Source organism: Rosa chinensis, chromosome 7 (assembly GCF_002994745.2).
Source record: "Rosa chinensis cultivar Old Blush chromosome 7, RchiOBHm-V2, whole genome shotgun sequence".
NCBI lineage: Eukaryota > Viridiplantae > Streptophyta > Magnoliopsida > Rosales > Rosaceae > Rosa > Rosa chinensis.
Genome location: NC_037094.1, coordinates 3,617,339 through 3,631,741, shown reverse-complemented (window position 1 = coordinate 3,631,741; position 14,403 = coordinate 3,617,339). Strand labels below are relative to the sequence as shown.

The 14,403-nt window shown below is 38.2% G+C and overlaps 2 protein-coding genes across 4 annotated transcripts; one reads left to right on the top strand and one right to left on the bottom strand.

The window, feature by feature from the left end:
• The first annotated feature begins 854 nt into the window (after nucleotides 1-854).
• On the top strand, nucleotides 855-3,446 carry LOC112176365 (transcription factor PIF7). Of its 2 annotated transcripts, none has more exons than XM_024314240.2 (6): nucleotides 855-1,043; nucleotides 1,613-2,051; nucleotides 2,136-2,237; nucleotides 2,383-2,448; nucleotides 2,539-2,931; nucleotides 3,196-3,446. In XM_024314240.2, the coding sequence occupies exons 1-6, from the start codon at nucleotides 994-996 to the stop codon at nucleotides 3,295-3,297; spliced, it is 1,152 nt and encodes a 383-aa protein (XP_024170008.1). In that variant the 5' UTR covers nucleotides 855-993; the 3' UTR covers nucleotides 3,298-3,446. The 2 variants fall into 2 exon arrangements, with proteins under 2 accessions (XP_024170008.1, XP_024170007.1); XM_024314239.2 differs by having other exon boundaries at nucleotides 3,193-3,446.
• Nucleotides 3,447-3,812: 366 nt separating this feature from the next.
• Nucleotides 3,813-8,168, bottom strand: LOC112176363. 2 transcript variants are annotated; one of them, XM_024314237.2, is made up of 2 exons: nucleotides 8,047-8,168; nucleotides 3,813-7,118 (listed from the first exon to the last, which is right to left on the bottom strand). In XM_024314237.2, the coding sequence occupies exon 2, from the start codon at nucleotides 7,083-7,085 to the stop codon at nucleotides 4,140-4,142; it is 2,946 nt and encodes a 981-aa protein (XP_024170005.1). In that variant the 5' UTR covers nucleotides 7,086-7,118; nucleotides 8,047-8,168; the 3' UTR covers nucleotides 3,813-4,139. The 2 variants fall into 2 exon arrangements, with proteins under 2 accessions (XP_024170005.1, XP_024170004.1); XM_024314236.2 differs by having other exon boundaries at nucleotides 7,875-8,145.
• Nucleotides 8,169-14,403: the final 6,235 nt, after the last annotated feature.

The following is a 14,403-nucleotide window of genomic DNA, read 5'->3' as shown; positions in this document are numbered from 1 at the left end:
TTGAAGGAAGCACACCAAGATCATTTATGCAGAGCTAGCTATATATATTATATAATGATTTTATACCGAACATGTTTCACCTAATGCCTGGTTTGATTAGTTGACAACTTTTTGTACCAAAATCATTTACGCAGAGAGCTAGCTATGTATTGATTCTATACCAAAATAGAACAAATCGAACAGTAAGATCTGTACATAAGATTGGACTTCTAATAGGGGGAAAGTCATAATCTACAAGGCTTTTTTTTTTTGGGGGGGGGGGTGGGGGCGCGGTAGTTGGTGTCATACAGTCATTGACTCAATAAGCCAACTAAAACTTATCCATCTGTCAAAGTTAATGTGTTCATAACTTGAATGATGAATGTGATTTAGAGCAACCAAACATGAGTTTGTCTTCAAGTGAAGTGTGAAGGCAATTGGCCTCATAGTTGTTTTTTAGTCTTTTTTAGGAACCGAGTACAAATTAATCACACAGTGTCGGTCAGCCCAAAGTATATCCTACCAACCATTCCGGAAGAGCTCCCAACTAACCGATTTATTAATAAGAAAACTTTTGTGTCTTGTGTGTGACATATGTGGAGAATTTACAGAAAATGAAATTATCAAGATCCTTGAATTGATATATAGGTCTTGGGAAAGCTAGAGGAAAGGTTTTCGATAGAGCCAATGCATATCCTATTCCCTCTCCCCAGCTTGGCTTGTTTTGGCTACCACATGTTTTGTGTAAAATCTCCATCACAGCAATATATTGTGACACTGACTACACAAAACAATTAATGAAAAGGGACCATAAGACAAAGAACTTAATTATAAGAGAGCCCAAATTCAATCCCAAACTCTCATTCAGAGTCAAGAAAATTTATATGTCAATGAGTGAGTACTGTATATATACTGAAAATATAGTCAAGTGATGAAATAATCTAAGCGAGACAAGAACAAGTCCAAGAAGTCGAAAAGAGAAATAGATCCTATTGATCCTGTCAGCTATTTAATATGCAGCAGCAGCATCAGAACAACCCCAACATCACTCATCTAGTCCCCATGTAAGCACAATATTTACTCATCATATAATGTATGTATACCTTTCATCATCAGCTTGAGTTCTCAGCTTAGTTTCGATTTACTATATTGAGTTTGGATCATCGATCTGAGAGAGACCCAGCTTTTTGTTTTCATCACTTCTAATTCAGCTATTTCTTTTCTGTTTCTTGTTCTTGTTCTTCAAGAAACTACATATATGTATTCTTCTGGAAAAAAAAATGAATACCAGAAGAATCACTAGTTCTCCTAGCTAGTTTTCCTTGATCATAGCGATTTTCGTCACTTCGTTTATGTAATTCAACATGGTTATTCAAACAGTTTCCTTTTTCATTATACCATGCATCTATACATATTTTATTGTTCTAATTAAAATGCAAGAGCATAAAAGTTTGGTTTTCCTCCTTCCATTCATTCTGTTTTTATACCTGTATTACCAACAAAGATTGCATTGATTTGACATTTAATATTTCTATGTTACATTCTCCTCTGCAACAAAATTTAAAAATTTCCATTTTTAGACCTTTTTTCTTTGGCTATCTGAAATAATTCAGACAAACATTTGGAAGTACAGGTCTAACTATGACGTTGCTGAGCTAAAGTTGGAAAATGGTCATTTGGCAATTCATGGGCTTGGTGGGATTGTTCCCACTGCTCTGGAAAAGGCCACCTGGAGCAATAAGGCATGTGACACACTGGAATCAATAGTCCATCAAGCTACATGCCACAAAGTACCTAAAACAAATTTAAGCTCAATGGTTGCATCCTCTGGTGGAACATGGACTGAAGATTCCGGCCAGCAGCCTTTGGAAAACAGTTGGATCAGGAACTGTACCCGATCGGATTCCGACTATCATGGAAAGAATGTTAGTAGTACTAGTACTACTAGCAATGTTCATGAAGAACAGACCGAGTACCAGAGGGACAATGATACAACTCTAAACACATGGGTTTCTTTTGAATCGGCTAGGAGCAAAAGCAATGACGACGATTCCACTTGTCACGAGGGATTGGTAACTACATATTTATTAGGTGTTACTTTGAATAGTGGTAGTGTGTATCATATTTATTGATCACCGAAATATCACACTTAATAGGAAAACCAAGACAAAGGACGAAAGACCGCAAAGGGCAATGAATCAAGCCGTTCACGATCACGATCACGGCGAGTTGCTGCCATCCATAATCAGTCAGAGAGGGTATGGATCTTAATTACTTTATATACCAACTGCTATATGTAAGCATAACTAGGCATCCAACAAAAAAGTATATCTATATTGCTCAAAGAAAAAGTATATATGCTTAACCTACTGATGCAAATCAAAATGGTACTTTCTGTTGTAGAAACGAAGAGATCGGATCAATCAGAAAATGAAAGCTCTACAGAGGTTGGTGCCAAATGCCGATAAGGTGAGAGATGCATTTTGAGAATTAGTAACAAGTCCATTTAGACTTGATTTGTGTGGCTTTTAATTCTAGCTACTTGCTATAATATTACAGACTGACAAAGCTTCAATGCTCGACGAGGTGATAAAATACTTGGAACAGCTTCAAGCACAAGTTCAAATGATGAATAGCATGAGGAATAATATGCATCCCCATATGAATATGATGATGCCTTTAGGAATGCAGCAGCAGCAACATCTTCATCAAATGTCAGTCCTAGCGCGCATGGGAATGACTCCTGTTGTACCTGGCTCGCTAGGAATGGGAATGCTCGACGTAAGCAACATGGCAAGAATTGCTCCTCATCAATCTCTACAGCAGCCGCTCATTCATCCTACTCCTGCATCATTTCTTCCACCCTTTATGGTGCCCCAACTGATGCCGCCAAAGCCTGACCCTGCCACTAGTGCTAATTTTGCTGATCCATATCATGCCCTCCTAGCACAAGTATGTTTAATAATCAAACATGGTTTTGAACAACTAAAATAAAGAATGACTGCCAAAATAGCCTAAAAAGTGCTACCAAGATCAATTTTCAAAGATGATTATACAATAAAAGGCTCCGATTGTTATCTCATACATTCTAATTCTAGTTCTAAAGTGAAACAAAATTTGATAAACTTGGGGATGATGACAAAAACCAATGAGTGCTAAGCATTCAGGATTTTTTTTTTTTTTTTTTTACTTGAACCTTGGTTGATTTTGCAGCAGCAATCAATGAATATGGACCTGTTCAACAGGATGGCAGCACTGTACGGTCAACAAGTCAATCATCAGACGGCAGCAAGCAGCCCATCACAGTCAAACAATTAAGAAGAAGAAGAACGAGTGATTGCCTTGGCCTAGTTGGTGTAAGCTGTGACTTTGAAAAATATCTCTGTTGGCATTACTAATAAGTGTTCCATATTGTATTTTCTTTCCTCTGCATATGTTTCACAAAATGTGGATTAGTTTACTCTTGCTGAACGGATCATCAAAGAGTCTAACCATAACTACATTTCTGTCGCCGACATTCTCAACATGTCGCATGAGTCATACGATTTTCCAAAAATCTCCGATGAGTTGTGACACTGTCATTCATGACTTAACTCCTAATCTCCAACAATATTAACAACGATGATAAGTTTAGACTGCCAAAACTGAATCAAAGAGTAAAATGAAGATTATCTTTTCATAGCTTATCGAAATGAAAAGAACAATCCCAGCCATTGCACTGTCTCTTTCAATCAAGCAAATAAGGCTAATAAGCAACCACAGCCAAATACAATCTTCATGTAGAAATGACAATAGCAATAAAACTAATCATATTTTAAGAAGGGAAAGAATACTTTTCAAGAATCAAGCTTTGTAACTCTTCTTTCACAAGCACAGATCCGGCCTTCCGTAAGCAAAAACTACACCAACAAAATTAGAAAATACATATAGAATATAACAATACACTCCACCCTTTAGGCAAACCAATAGATAACATCCCAACTCAGACAACTTTCTCACCTTGACTGTTTCCATCCATCTATGCCTCTACACCTCCACAGATTCTTGTGACTCCTATCCCATGTCACCTCCAAAACTACTATGTTCATCACTTTCTTTTATTTTTCTTTTTTCTTTTTCTTTTCAAACATGTACAGAAAAGCTATATGTATTTGATAAAATCAACATGCATCTGCCGCTGCCGCTGGTCTGGTGTCCTGAAGAGAGATCACAGTCTCAAAAGCACCAACCAAGGCCTTGACTTTACTCTTCCTAGTTTCGACAAGCTTGCTGGCCGTCTCTTCAATCACATTGTTGAACAATTTCTGATCACCTTTCTTTCCTTTTACATCTTGGTGTCTCAAAACCACTTTCTCAGGATTGCTTCTGATGCCATTCAAAAGACCAACAGCAACCCCCTTCCTCGTTAAGCTCTTCCTTGAGGAAACTTCAACTTGTTCTTGGTTTCTCAGAACAACTTTCTCGGATTTGAGTTTAGCACCATTTGTCTGATTGTCATAAACTTCCTTCCTCCCAATGATTCCCCTTTTGATAGCAACACCACTTGACTGGGTATCACCAACTTCCTTCCTCACAATGCTTACCGTTTTGATACCAGCACCACTTGACTGTCTGTTACCAACTTCCTTCCTCACATTGCTTCCCTTTTTGATGATACCAGCACCAGTTGACTGGATGTCATCAACTTCCTTCCTCCCAATTCTTCCACTTGTGATACTGCCTTTACTGTTTGGAACCTCCATTGCCGATCTTACTCGCCTGAATTTGAGTCTCCTTGGAGTATTGTTCTCAGGCTGAAGTTCAATCACCCTACCTCTCTGAAATGTCAGCTTCCGGGATACACTGTTTTTGTTTCCAGAGCCAACAATTGCAGCCCTCCGAGGAGTAGTCTTGTGCTGCACCTTCGACTTTCCTATTGGCTTCACATTTTTACTTCTATCATGCTGAGAGTGGGCACCATTTTCTTTATGTTGAGTGGAGTCAGATGAATATATGGACATGGATGATAAGGATGACGATGGAGATAAAGATGCTGGAGTACCACGTCGAGTTCTTCTCAACCCCTTGTTATCCCGATCTAAAGGACCAGCTAATCGAGAATCAGCTCCATTAACAACACGTTTCAAGTTTTTCTTCTCAGAGGATGGAGAGGATCCAGTTCTGCCAGTTCCCTTCCTTGCATGCTTCAAGCTTTTGCCTTTGCCTTCAACAGATACAGCTGAGGATGGTGATGGCTCAGGAACACTAACACCATTTGGAGTTGATTCCATGGTACCATTCTCAGTACTTGATTCAATGACATACAAAATCTTTTCTGGCGTTTCTTTATCACTTGGAGGCTGAGGTTCAACTTTTCCGGGATCATTTTGATCTTTCAGATGAGTCAACCCCTTGAGGTTATAAGAGCTTCCGGTATTCACATTGGAGTCTCTCTTATTGAAGTGTTTGGAAGACAAAGAAACATGTTGCAGCCCCATTGTCTGTTTCTCACCCGGTAGAGAAGCCCTCCTATTATGGTTTCTGATACTTCTATTTCCTCCACTGCTTGAACCGTCAGGTGCTTCCTTGCTATTTCTGGTTCCAATGTTTCTTTTATGACGTAAACCTTGCTCTTCCATAGAAACATAAATTTCCTTTAAGGAAGGCATTTCATTTTTTGAAGAAGCAGTATCTTTCTTTTTCACTGATATAACTTTCTTCTCCATAGCAGCAGAACCTGGATAAGGCCTAGGACTGACTGTGGATATCACTTTCGAATTTCTCAGGCTTTGGACTGATCCTGGGAGAGAATATGACTCTAATTGCTCAGGTTCCTCCCCCAAATCCATGGAATCTTCCATAGTAACATCAATCTCTTTTTCCAAAGAAACAGTTCCTTTCTTTGTCACTGACACAACCCTTTTCTCTGTGACAAAAGACTTGTTAAGTATGTGGGCTTCTGAATCCGGAGAAGGCTCATGACTGACTGGGGATTTCACCTCAGAAGATGGCTCAAATTGCCCACGCTTTTTCCTCAAATGAATGGACTCTTCCTTAGGAACACCAACTTCCTTAGAAACTTTTTTAGGAGAAGGAGTTCCTTTCTTCGTCACTGATATGACCCTTTTCTTTGTGACAAAAGAATCTGGAGAAGGCTTAGAGTTGATTGTGGATATCCTTTTCCTCCCAGCTATAGGAGATATTTCCAAATTCTCATCTTCACATCCTTCCCTTATTCCATATTTGCAATAATCATGGCAAGATCCCATTGAAGCTCTGAGATAACGGGATTGGATATTTCTAGCAATAGACCTCCTTCTGACATCAGCACCACTGGCCTCTATTCCCACCGGGATCACTATGATAGAGTTCCTTCTGATGTCACCATCCTCGGACTCTATTTCCTGTGGGATACCTGCAATGGAATTCCTTCTCACATCACCACCATTGGACTCAATTTTCTGTAGGATTACTGTAGAGTTAGTTTGTATATCAACTGGATCTACTTCCCCAATAGAGCTCCTTCTGATATCATCACCATCAAGCTCTATTTCCTGCGGAGTCACGGGGATAGAGTTCCTTCCTATATCATTACCTTCAAGCTCCATTTCCTGTGGGATCACTGGGATTGAGTTTGTGCTAACATCATTGGACTCATCAACATTAGACTCCACCTCCTGTGGGATCACTGGGATTGAGTTAGTGCTAACATCATCGGACTCATCAGCATTAGACTCCACCTCCTGTGGGATCACTGGGATTGAGTTAGTGCTAACATCATCGGACTCATCAGCATTAGACTCCACCTTCTGTGGGAAAATAAAGGCCCTTCTGAAATCATCACCATCCGACTGGATTTCCTGTGGGATCACTGGAATAGAGTTCCTCCCGATTTCATCACCATTTGGCTCAATTTCCTGTTGGATCACAGGGATAGAGTTGCTAATGATATCACCACGCGTGGACTCCATTTCCTGTGGAACCAGTGCTATAGAATGCCTTCTAATGTGACTGCCATTGAGTTCTTTTTCTTGTGGAATCACTGAGATAGAGTTCCTTCTGCCATCGTCACAAATAAACTTCAAGTCTTGTAGGATCACTGGGATACCGATATTCTCCACCTCCATGTATGAAGACTATGCCATAGCAAAATGACAACCCTGTAGAAGATCAAAATTCCCGAAACAGAGTGAGGAGAGAGTATGCAACCGCACAACTACTCAATATCATATCAATTATTTCCCCATTGAATTTCAAGTACTAAGAAAAACTGAAGCAGAATCTTAAGGTCCCAAAATTTAACAAAATTGTAATCCTGCATAAGACAGGAATCACAAAATTCTACTAAGATTCACTTGGAATAATTAATTTCATTACTTCAAGCAACATTTTGAAAGATCAGAAGTCAAAGTATCAATTTTTAACAAATTGACACCATCTAACAGCTACAATAGGAGAAAGATCAAATATGAATCTGTTAGACATATCATGAAAGGTCTCCTCCAAGGATTAGTTTCCTTATTAGGCATATTTGTTCAAAACCTGAAAAACCATATGAAAAGGAATAACCACGACAAAGAAATCAAACAATGAACAAAACCAGACCAAAAGTAGATACAATCAATAAAACAAAGATTCCCTGCATTACAAACGCCAATACAATACAAAATAGAAAATGCTTACGGTGCAATCAACATGTATGAAGCAACTGTTCATCAATACCGTAACAATTAACAGAGACTCACCCCCATGACAAAATATCAATCATTTTTCCTAAAACACATTAAAGATGATTCATTTCATACAGAGACAAACACAAAGACCCTTCTAAGACATCAACCATGTAATCATAAGCATAAAACAGACAAAACCCAATTGATACTAACATTGAAAGAAAAAAATGATCAAGATCATACCTTTTTCCTGTTTCTCTTCCCAACCCAAGAAGAGAAGAACACCCCAAAAAGGGGATTTATTGGTGGCTTCAGAAAGAGTGGTTATTTACTTATTTTATGGAAGAATAATAAGCGCGTTTGTTACAACCAAATTCAACCCCATTCTCCCAAAAATCAAGGAGATTGTACAAACCTCTTTTTGCCGGTGGAGGAGAGAGAGAGAGAGAAGAAGAAGCTTTGAGCAGGGAGACAGCAATCTTTGTCAGAGGAAAGAACCTTTTATCCTTCCTGAGTTCCTGATAAAAGTGGATTGCGTCACCTATATCTGTGATTCCACGACAAAAACGCGCCTAGTATATAGGGGGCATTGCCGTCTCTCCATCATAGTATTTTCTCTTTTTCCATTTTTGCTTTTGTTTATTTCCTTGCCAAGAAATACTCTCTTTCCATAATGTAGATTAATATACCACGTACAAATACCAATGTATCAGCATATGTACTACTAATGCAATTGTTTCATTCTTTAAAAAAAAAAAATGTATTATATATACTACATTTGTCAATGCATAAAATCATTTCAAATTTTGGAAATTATTTATGCATTGTATCTTATGTACATGAATTTGAAATTATTTTTCTACATTTGGATCCAAGCGTTTCATATTTGACCATATATCCATTACCTTTTATTGGTTCTGTGTTGAGCAAATCCCAAAGTTGAATTTAGGGGGGTGTATTGTATATGGAATTAGTGGAACTTTTAAAGAAATCTATGGAATTTAAAAGTCTGGGTGTATTCAATATAGACTTTTAACAGTCCATGAAAGTCTTGATGTATTCAATTAGGATTTTTAAAGACTTCATGAATTCCACCAAAATCTAGGGGTATTCAATTAGGACTTTTAAAAATGAATAAAAGTACAGAGGTATTCAAAATATCATTCATACTTATGGAATTAGAAAATCATTGATAATCATGGACTTTGTAGTGTTAACTATACATACCAAACTCCAATAATTTTCCAGCCTCCAGACCAAAGATTTCAAAAAGTCTATCAAAGTTTCCTCTTCAAAAAAAAAAAAATGTCTATCAAAGTTCTTATCTCTACGCACGAAGAAATTTGTCCTTCATCATCTATCTTTCTTAATTTTTGTCTTTTCTCTAATCTTTTATGATATCAACCTTTTTTGTTACCCAACATGTTCATTGTAGTTGTTGAATGTGATTTTTGTTTTTTGTTTTGTTTTTTTCAATTGTGATACTTTGAACCCTAATAGCAATCAAAATGATTTATGAAACCCTAAAACTCAAATATTGTGGTCTAACCCTAAGACCTTGAACCATACTAAATTTTATTAATTAATTAATTATTCTCATTAATTTGAATTTATATTATGGTTCAAAAAAAGGTTGAACAATTGAATTTCAATTGATTGACTATAGATCAAGACATTGACCGATATTGCTACAATATATGTTAATTAGCGAAAACAAAATTGATGAGAATAATTAACCATAAACATCAAGTGATCTATATTGTATATTTATGCTGTTGAGAGATTAGGAATGAGAACAGACTCGCTAGACAGACTAACAATCATTTATTTGAGTTAATTTCTATTAGAAGATACTGGAGCATTGAAGAGACAACAAGTAATTATTTTGTTTTGTGTTTGGGTTGCATTTGCTTTAATTTTTTTTTTTTTTATTTTGTACATCCTAAGAAATCTGTATAAGTCATTCATAATAAAGTATATAGATTTTCATGAATCAATGAAAGTCTGTTGCTAAAATCAATGGTTTTAAAAAATCCGTAACAGTCTGTCAACTTTTTAGAGAGTCTGTGGACTTTTCAAAAAGTCTGTCATTTAAAACAAGTCTGCACAAATTCAAATACAATACACCCCCCTTAAAAGATTAGTTCCTGTTTGATTTGGGTAGAGTCAAACTCAAGATCAAATGAACAACAATGATTAGCCGCTTCGCAACATCACGATCAAACGACGCTGCTAAGATCCAACAAGCTATAGTAACATTCAATTTTGGCATTTTTTTTTTCTCTGTTTTGACACTATTTGAGCCAGTAGAAAGCATTGTTTTCTTAAAATTAAAAAAAAAAAAATTGGGTCTGTCTATTAGCCTATTAGGAGGATTAAATAAAGGTTTAAATACATAGATTGACTTACGATTCTTCTTCATGTTACTGGTGGAATCATCGTCATTTTTAATCAAAATCGTAGACAAATTATTGAAGCTCATGAACCATCGTTTTCCGAACACTAGGCTAAGAGGAGCTGCATAATGATTGCATTATTATCTTAGGGTCGGTCTGGCTTCTGGGTCCAAGCATGCAGCTATAAATTGACCTGTTGATCATGAATAATCAACTTTATTATACCAACTTGATTGATTTTTTCTTGGTCCACAGATTCATCTCTAATTCATTATTAGTAATTTAATTATGCATCACACAAGAGCTAATGATTCTCCCTTAATCAAGTGATACAATGTAATAATGGTTTCCTCCTATCGATCTCTAGCTCATAGCCCGTGTGATTGTGTGAAGAGATTGAACTTAGGCCCCGTTTGGATGGCAGAAAATTATAGTATGGAATAGGAATCAATTATATTTTTCATTTAGAGGTGTCGTTTGATTAAAATAAGAGATTAGAAAGGAAATAAAAAATGAGATCTCACTAGAAATTAAACTCTGTCATAAAGCCTGAATAGAATTACCTAGTAGTCAGGAGTGGTATTCTATTTCCATTTCCCATTGGCAAAGACAAAATTACACAAATTATTATTCCTCCGCCAATATTCCTTAGGGGCCGTGACCACTTACCCAATTTTAGACAAAAAATTGCCCACTTACTCCACCAAGAGTTATTTAACCCCATTTACCCAATCTAACATCTATGGACAATATTGCCCTCATACTCTCTCTCTCTCTCTCGACTCCCATCAACCTCTCTCCTCCCCTTGCTTCTGGAAAGCCCTCGCCGGAATTCGAATCGGACCCACCGGCCACTGTCGTCGGCGATCTCTGAGTCTGCGACCTCCGCTTCTTCTTCCTCGCCTTCCTCCTACTCCAACTCACTGCTTCTTCCTCTTCACCAACTCGTTCTCCCCAGCCAGATTCCGATTCACCATCTCCGTCCTCCGATTCACCTTCACCCTCCAAGATCCGCGACCTCGCCCGCCACGTCAGCGCCAAGGTCTTAGAAGCTAGATCAAAGGCTGGGAGGCTCCGGTGAGGAGGCTGGATCGGAAGCCGGAATGCAGGCGGTTGGGATCGGTGCTGCAGATGACTCCGGTGAAGGGGAGGCGGTGCTGCAGTTACTTATGGGCTGGCGGAGACGAAGGACGATCTGGTAGGTAGGATGTCAGGATTTTTTTTTTTAATTTTGATGGTCTACTGGGGGGCAATAGACACATTATTGGCCCCCAGTAGACTTTGATACGAGGGACAAGGATCACTATAGTGTGGTGTTTTGATAAGTTACATGTTGTTTTCTGTGTATTAAAGTCAAATTATCTGTGAATCCTACAAAAATGTGCATTTTTTGTGGTCTATTGGGAGGCAGTAGAGACATTGGACTTTGTATTGGGGGGCAATAATATGATTATAAATTAATCAATTGTGCCTGTAGTGTATTCATTTTGGTTTTGGGAGTTCATACAATTCACTAGAGGACAATAATATGATTTTTGGGAGGCAATAGTATGATTACTGGGGGGCAGTAATATGATTACTGGGGGGCAATAATATGGTTACTGGATATTATTAGGGGCCGGTCGCCGGATTCTGCTCACCGGTCGTCCGATTTCGTTCACCGGTCGCCGGATTCCGGTCACCGTTCGCCGGATTCCGGTCGCCGGTCGCCGGCGCCCTGCCACTGGTCACCGGAGGCCGGCAAGGTGGAGGATGACTCCTCCCTCTTAGTTAGTAAAAGATGGAGGTCCCCATATTTGTACTTTAATTAGTAAAAGATTATTATTGAAAATTATAATTTTATATTTGATTATTATGACTTACCAAACTCGATCTACAATAGGAATGAAAAATTAATTCTAGAATTTAATTTCCAATAATGTTTCAAACATCCACATGGAAAAACTTATTTCATTCCATATCAGTAAAATATATCATTTTCTTATTTTGACATTCCTGCCAACCAAATGGGGCCTTGAATTAATTCTTTTATGCAACGACGGTGCAAGTGACTCAACACTTATAAGATGATTTCACCATTTGATATTTATAATCAGTTTTTTTTAATAACCAAAAAGCGTATTTAATGTAATTTAGCCGTTCATTCATGTTGATACTAGTGTATGTCGATGTTCTAAATCCTCTCTTATTATTTAAATCAAATAAATTGGTGTATTAAATTTTCAGTTGAAATGTCATTCCTATAAATTAATAGTGTTGTACTAATTAGCAAGGTTCACATTTCAATCTTTCTTTTCTTCATTTTGCACATAAAACAAGCAATTACGTTCCTCCTAATAATAAAAATCTCAAAAAAATGTTCACCCACGCCTAAACTCTCTCTCGAGAAAGTCTCCAACCACCTTGTCGTAGCGGGCTTTCAAGTTTTGCTTGTCCGGCGGTAGTGGGCACCTGTGCCGATGCTGTTGTTGGACGAGTTTGTGGGCATCCATGGTTGGTCTCTCCAGAGGCTTGGTTCGAGTCTGATTAAGGATTCTCTGTGGATGGACCATTTGAGATCAACGATGGTGGGCGCGAACTGGTTTGCTCCTAGGTGAGGTGGCACCACCGTTAGACTCCAGCGTCTTGAAGACAGATCCATCCCTGTTACGATCCCCGGGATCGAAACCGTGGAACGACATTGCAAAGGAAAGGAACTAAAAGAAAGCTAAAGAAAATAAGATGATAAAAGACTGATTTTTCATTCCCCCCTTCATTCTACAGGAAAGCTAGTACATATAGAACTGTCTAGGACACGTGTTGACCAACCAGTGATGACCCCTACCTAACATACTCCCATCACAAGGACCAAACGGTGCGCACCAACTAAACAAAACGCTGCGTTTCAATTGTAAATAAAATGACTCGTAACATTTCCACCCGCTCAAAGAACAGGCTTGACCTCAAGCCTGAAATGTCTTCCGAAATTTGTCCCTGCTTCATTACCCAAGTCACCAAAAGTTATCTTTGGCATCTGAGGCTCCAAAACTGCATATATTGCCAACAGCAGGAACATTTTATCCCAATACCTGTCAAAAGCATTGAGTGAAGTTCCAATAGCATAATCAACAATGTTGACCAGCTGGAGAGCCATCGTATTGTCAAAAGTAGCCCCCAAATTGTTATAAAAGAAGCAACCATAAATGGAGATAGTAGAGACAAACTCAAGGGTGATATCCCATTGGATAAGATGATGAAATGAGCCTTGAACCAGTCGATTCATATGCGGAACCCATGATACCATAACATTGTTTATATTGAAAATAGCATCATCCGCCCCAGCTCTGTACATTGCACCAACAGAACTCGCCAAATCAAGAACAAGTCTAGCAATACCACAAATATCTTGAGAATCCTTGCAGTTTTCATTTGACAATTCTGAAGTTATACTTGTATCTCTATCATATCTGCTAGGTTGCAAATAAGCAGAGAAACTATCCAAATTATCAGGAGCCACATGAATGATCTCACTTATCATGTAGAATAGTGTCTTAATTATGTCACCAAGCAAGTCCCTATCTGACATCTTTTCTGAGTCTGTTCCAGTGCTAGAATTATCAATAGCATAAAAAACTCCCACAGTAGGCTGCAGTGTTGTATCAATATTTGCCACTTCTTTGAAACCTGACCACGTCTCAATGATCCAATTAAGAAAGATGGCCAGCTTATTATATGGCATGTAATTCCAGGGAAACTCCATTCTTTGCTTCAAGAGACATATATAATATTTGAAGACACAATTATGCATTAATGCACATAAATGAACGCCAACATGAGAAGTAGCAGAGATTCTCAAGGCTTCTCTATTGGAACCCTGCAGTAGATGGCTCAAAGATGAAAACTCTAAATTGATTTGGAGAAAATCAATAACTTCATCAATAGAGAAACTCCTTGGCTGAGAGATGGCTTTAGTTTGGTCATTTATATCCTCAGAAATGACACCCACGATAAGTGTAATGATCATTGTACTGTGGGTTTGTAACTGGTCTATGTCCTTGCACATTTGAGGAGACCAAAAAGCAGTAGGTAGAGCAGCACAGTTTAAATTGTTGTGGGTCATTCCACCAATAATGAAGATGAGCTTTACATTTGGAATAAGCAAATAAATCACCACAGTGTCAAACCTCAAAGAAACCATTTGTCCCCAAGTTGTTGGCCGACAAGGGTTTGCCTTCAACAAAATAAAGTCACAAAACTGACTACTGAACACAGTTAAGAAACCATTTTTGTCAGCAGGCAATGCGAGGCAATGAAACCATAATGCCCAATGACATGCAGCTCTGGAGTGAACTGTTTCCAATGCTAGTATCAAATGTCCTTGTGTTGAGTCAAGCATA

Coding starts and splice junctions, on each gene's coding strand:
- LOC112176365 (XM_024314239.2), top strand. CDS start 994: ATGCAGCAGCAGCATCAGAACAACCCCAACATCACTCATCTAGTCCCC. Junction 2,052..2,135: donor CCACTTGTCACGAGGGATTG/GTAACTACATAT, acceptor CACACTTAATAG/GAAAACCAAGACAAAGGACG. Junction 2,238..2,382: donor TCCATAATCAGTCAGAGAGG/GTATGGATCTTA, acceptor TTTCTGTTGTAG/AAACGAAGAGATCGGATCAA.
- LOC112176363 (XM_024314237.2), bottom strand. CDS start 7,085: ATGGAGGTGGAGAATATCGGTATCCCAGTGATCCTACAAGACTTGAAG.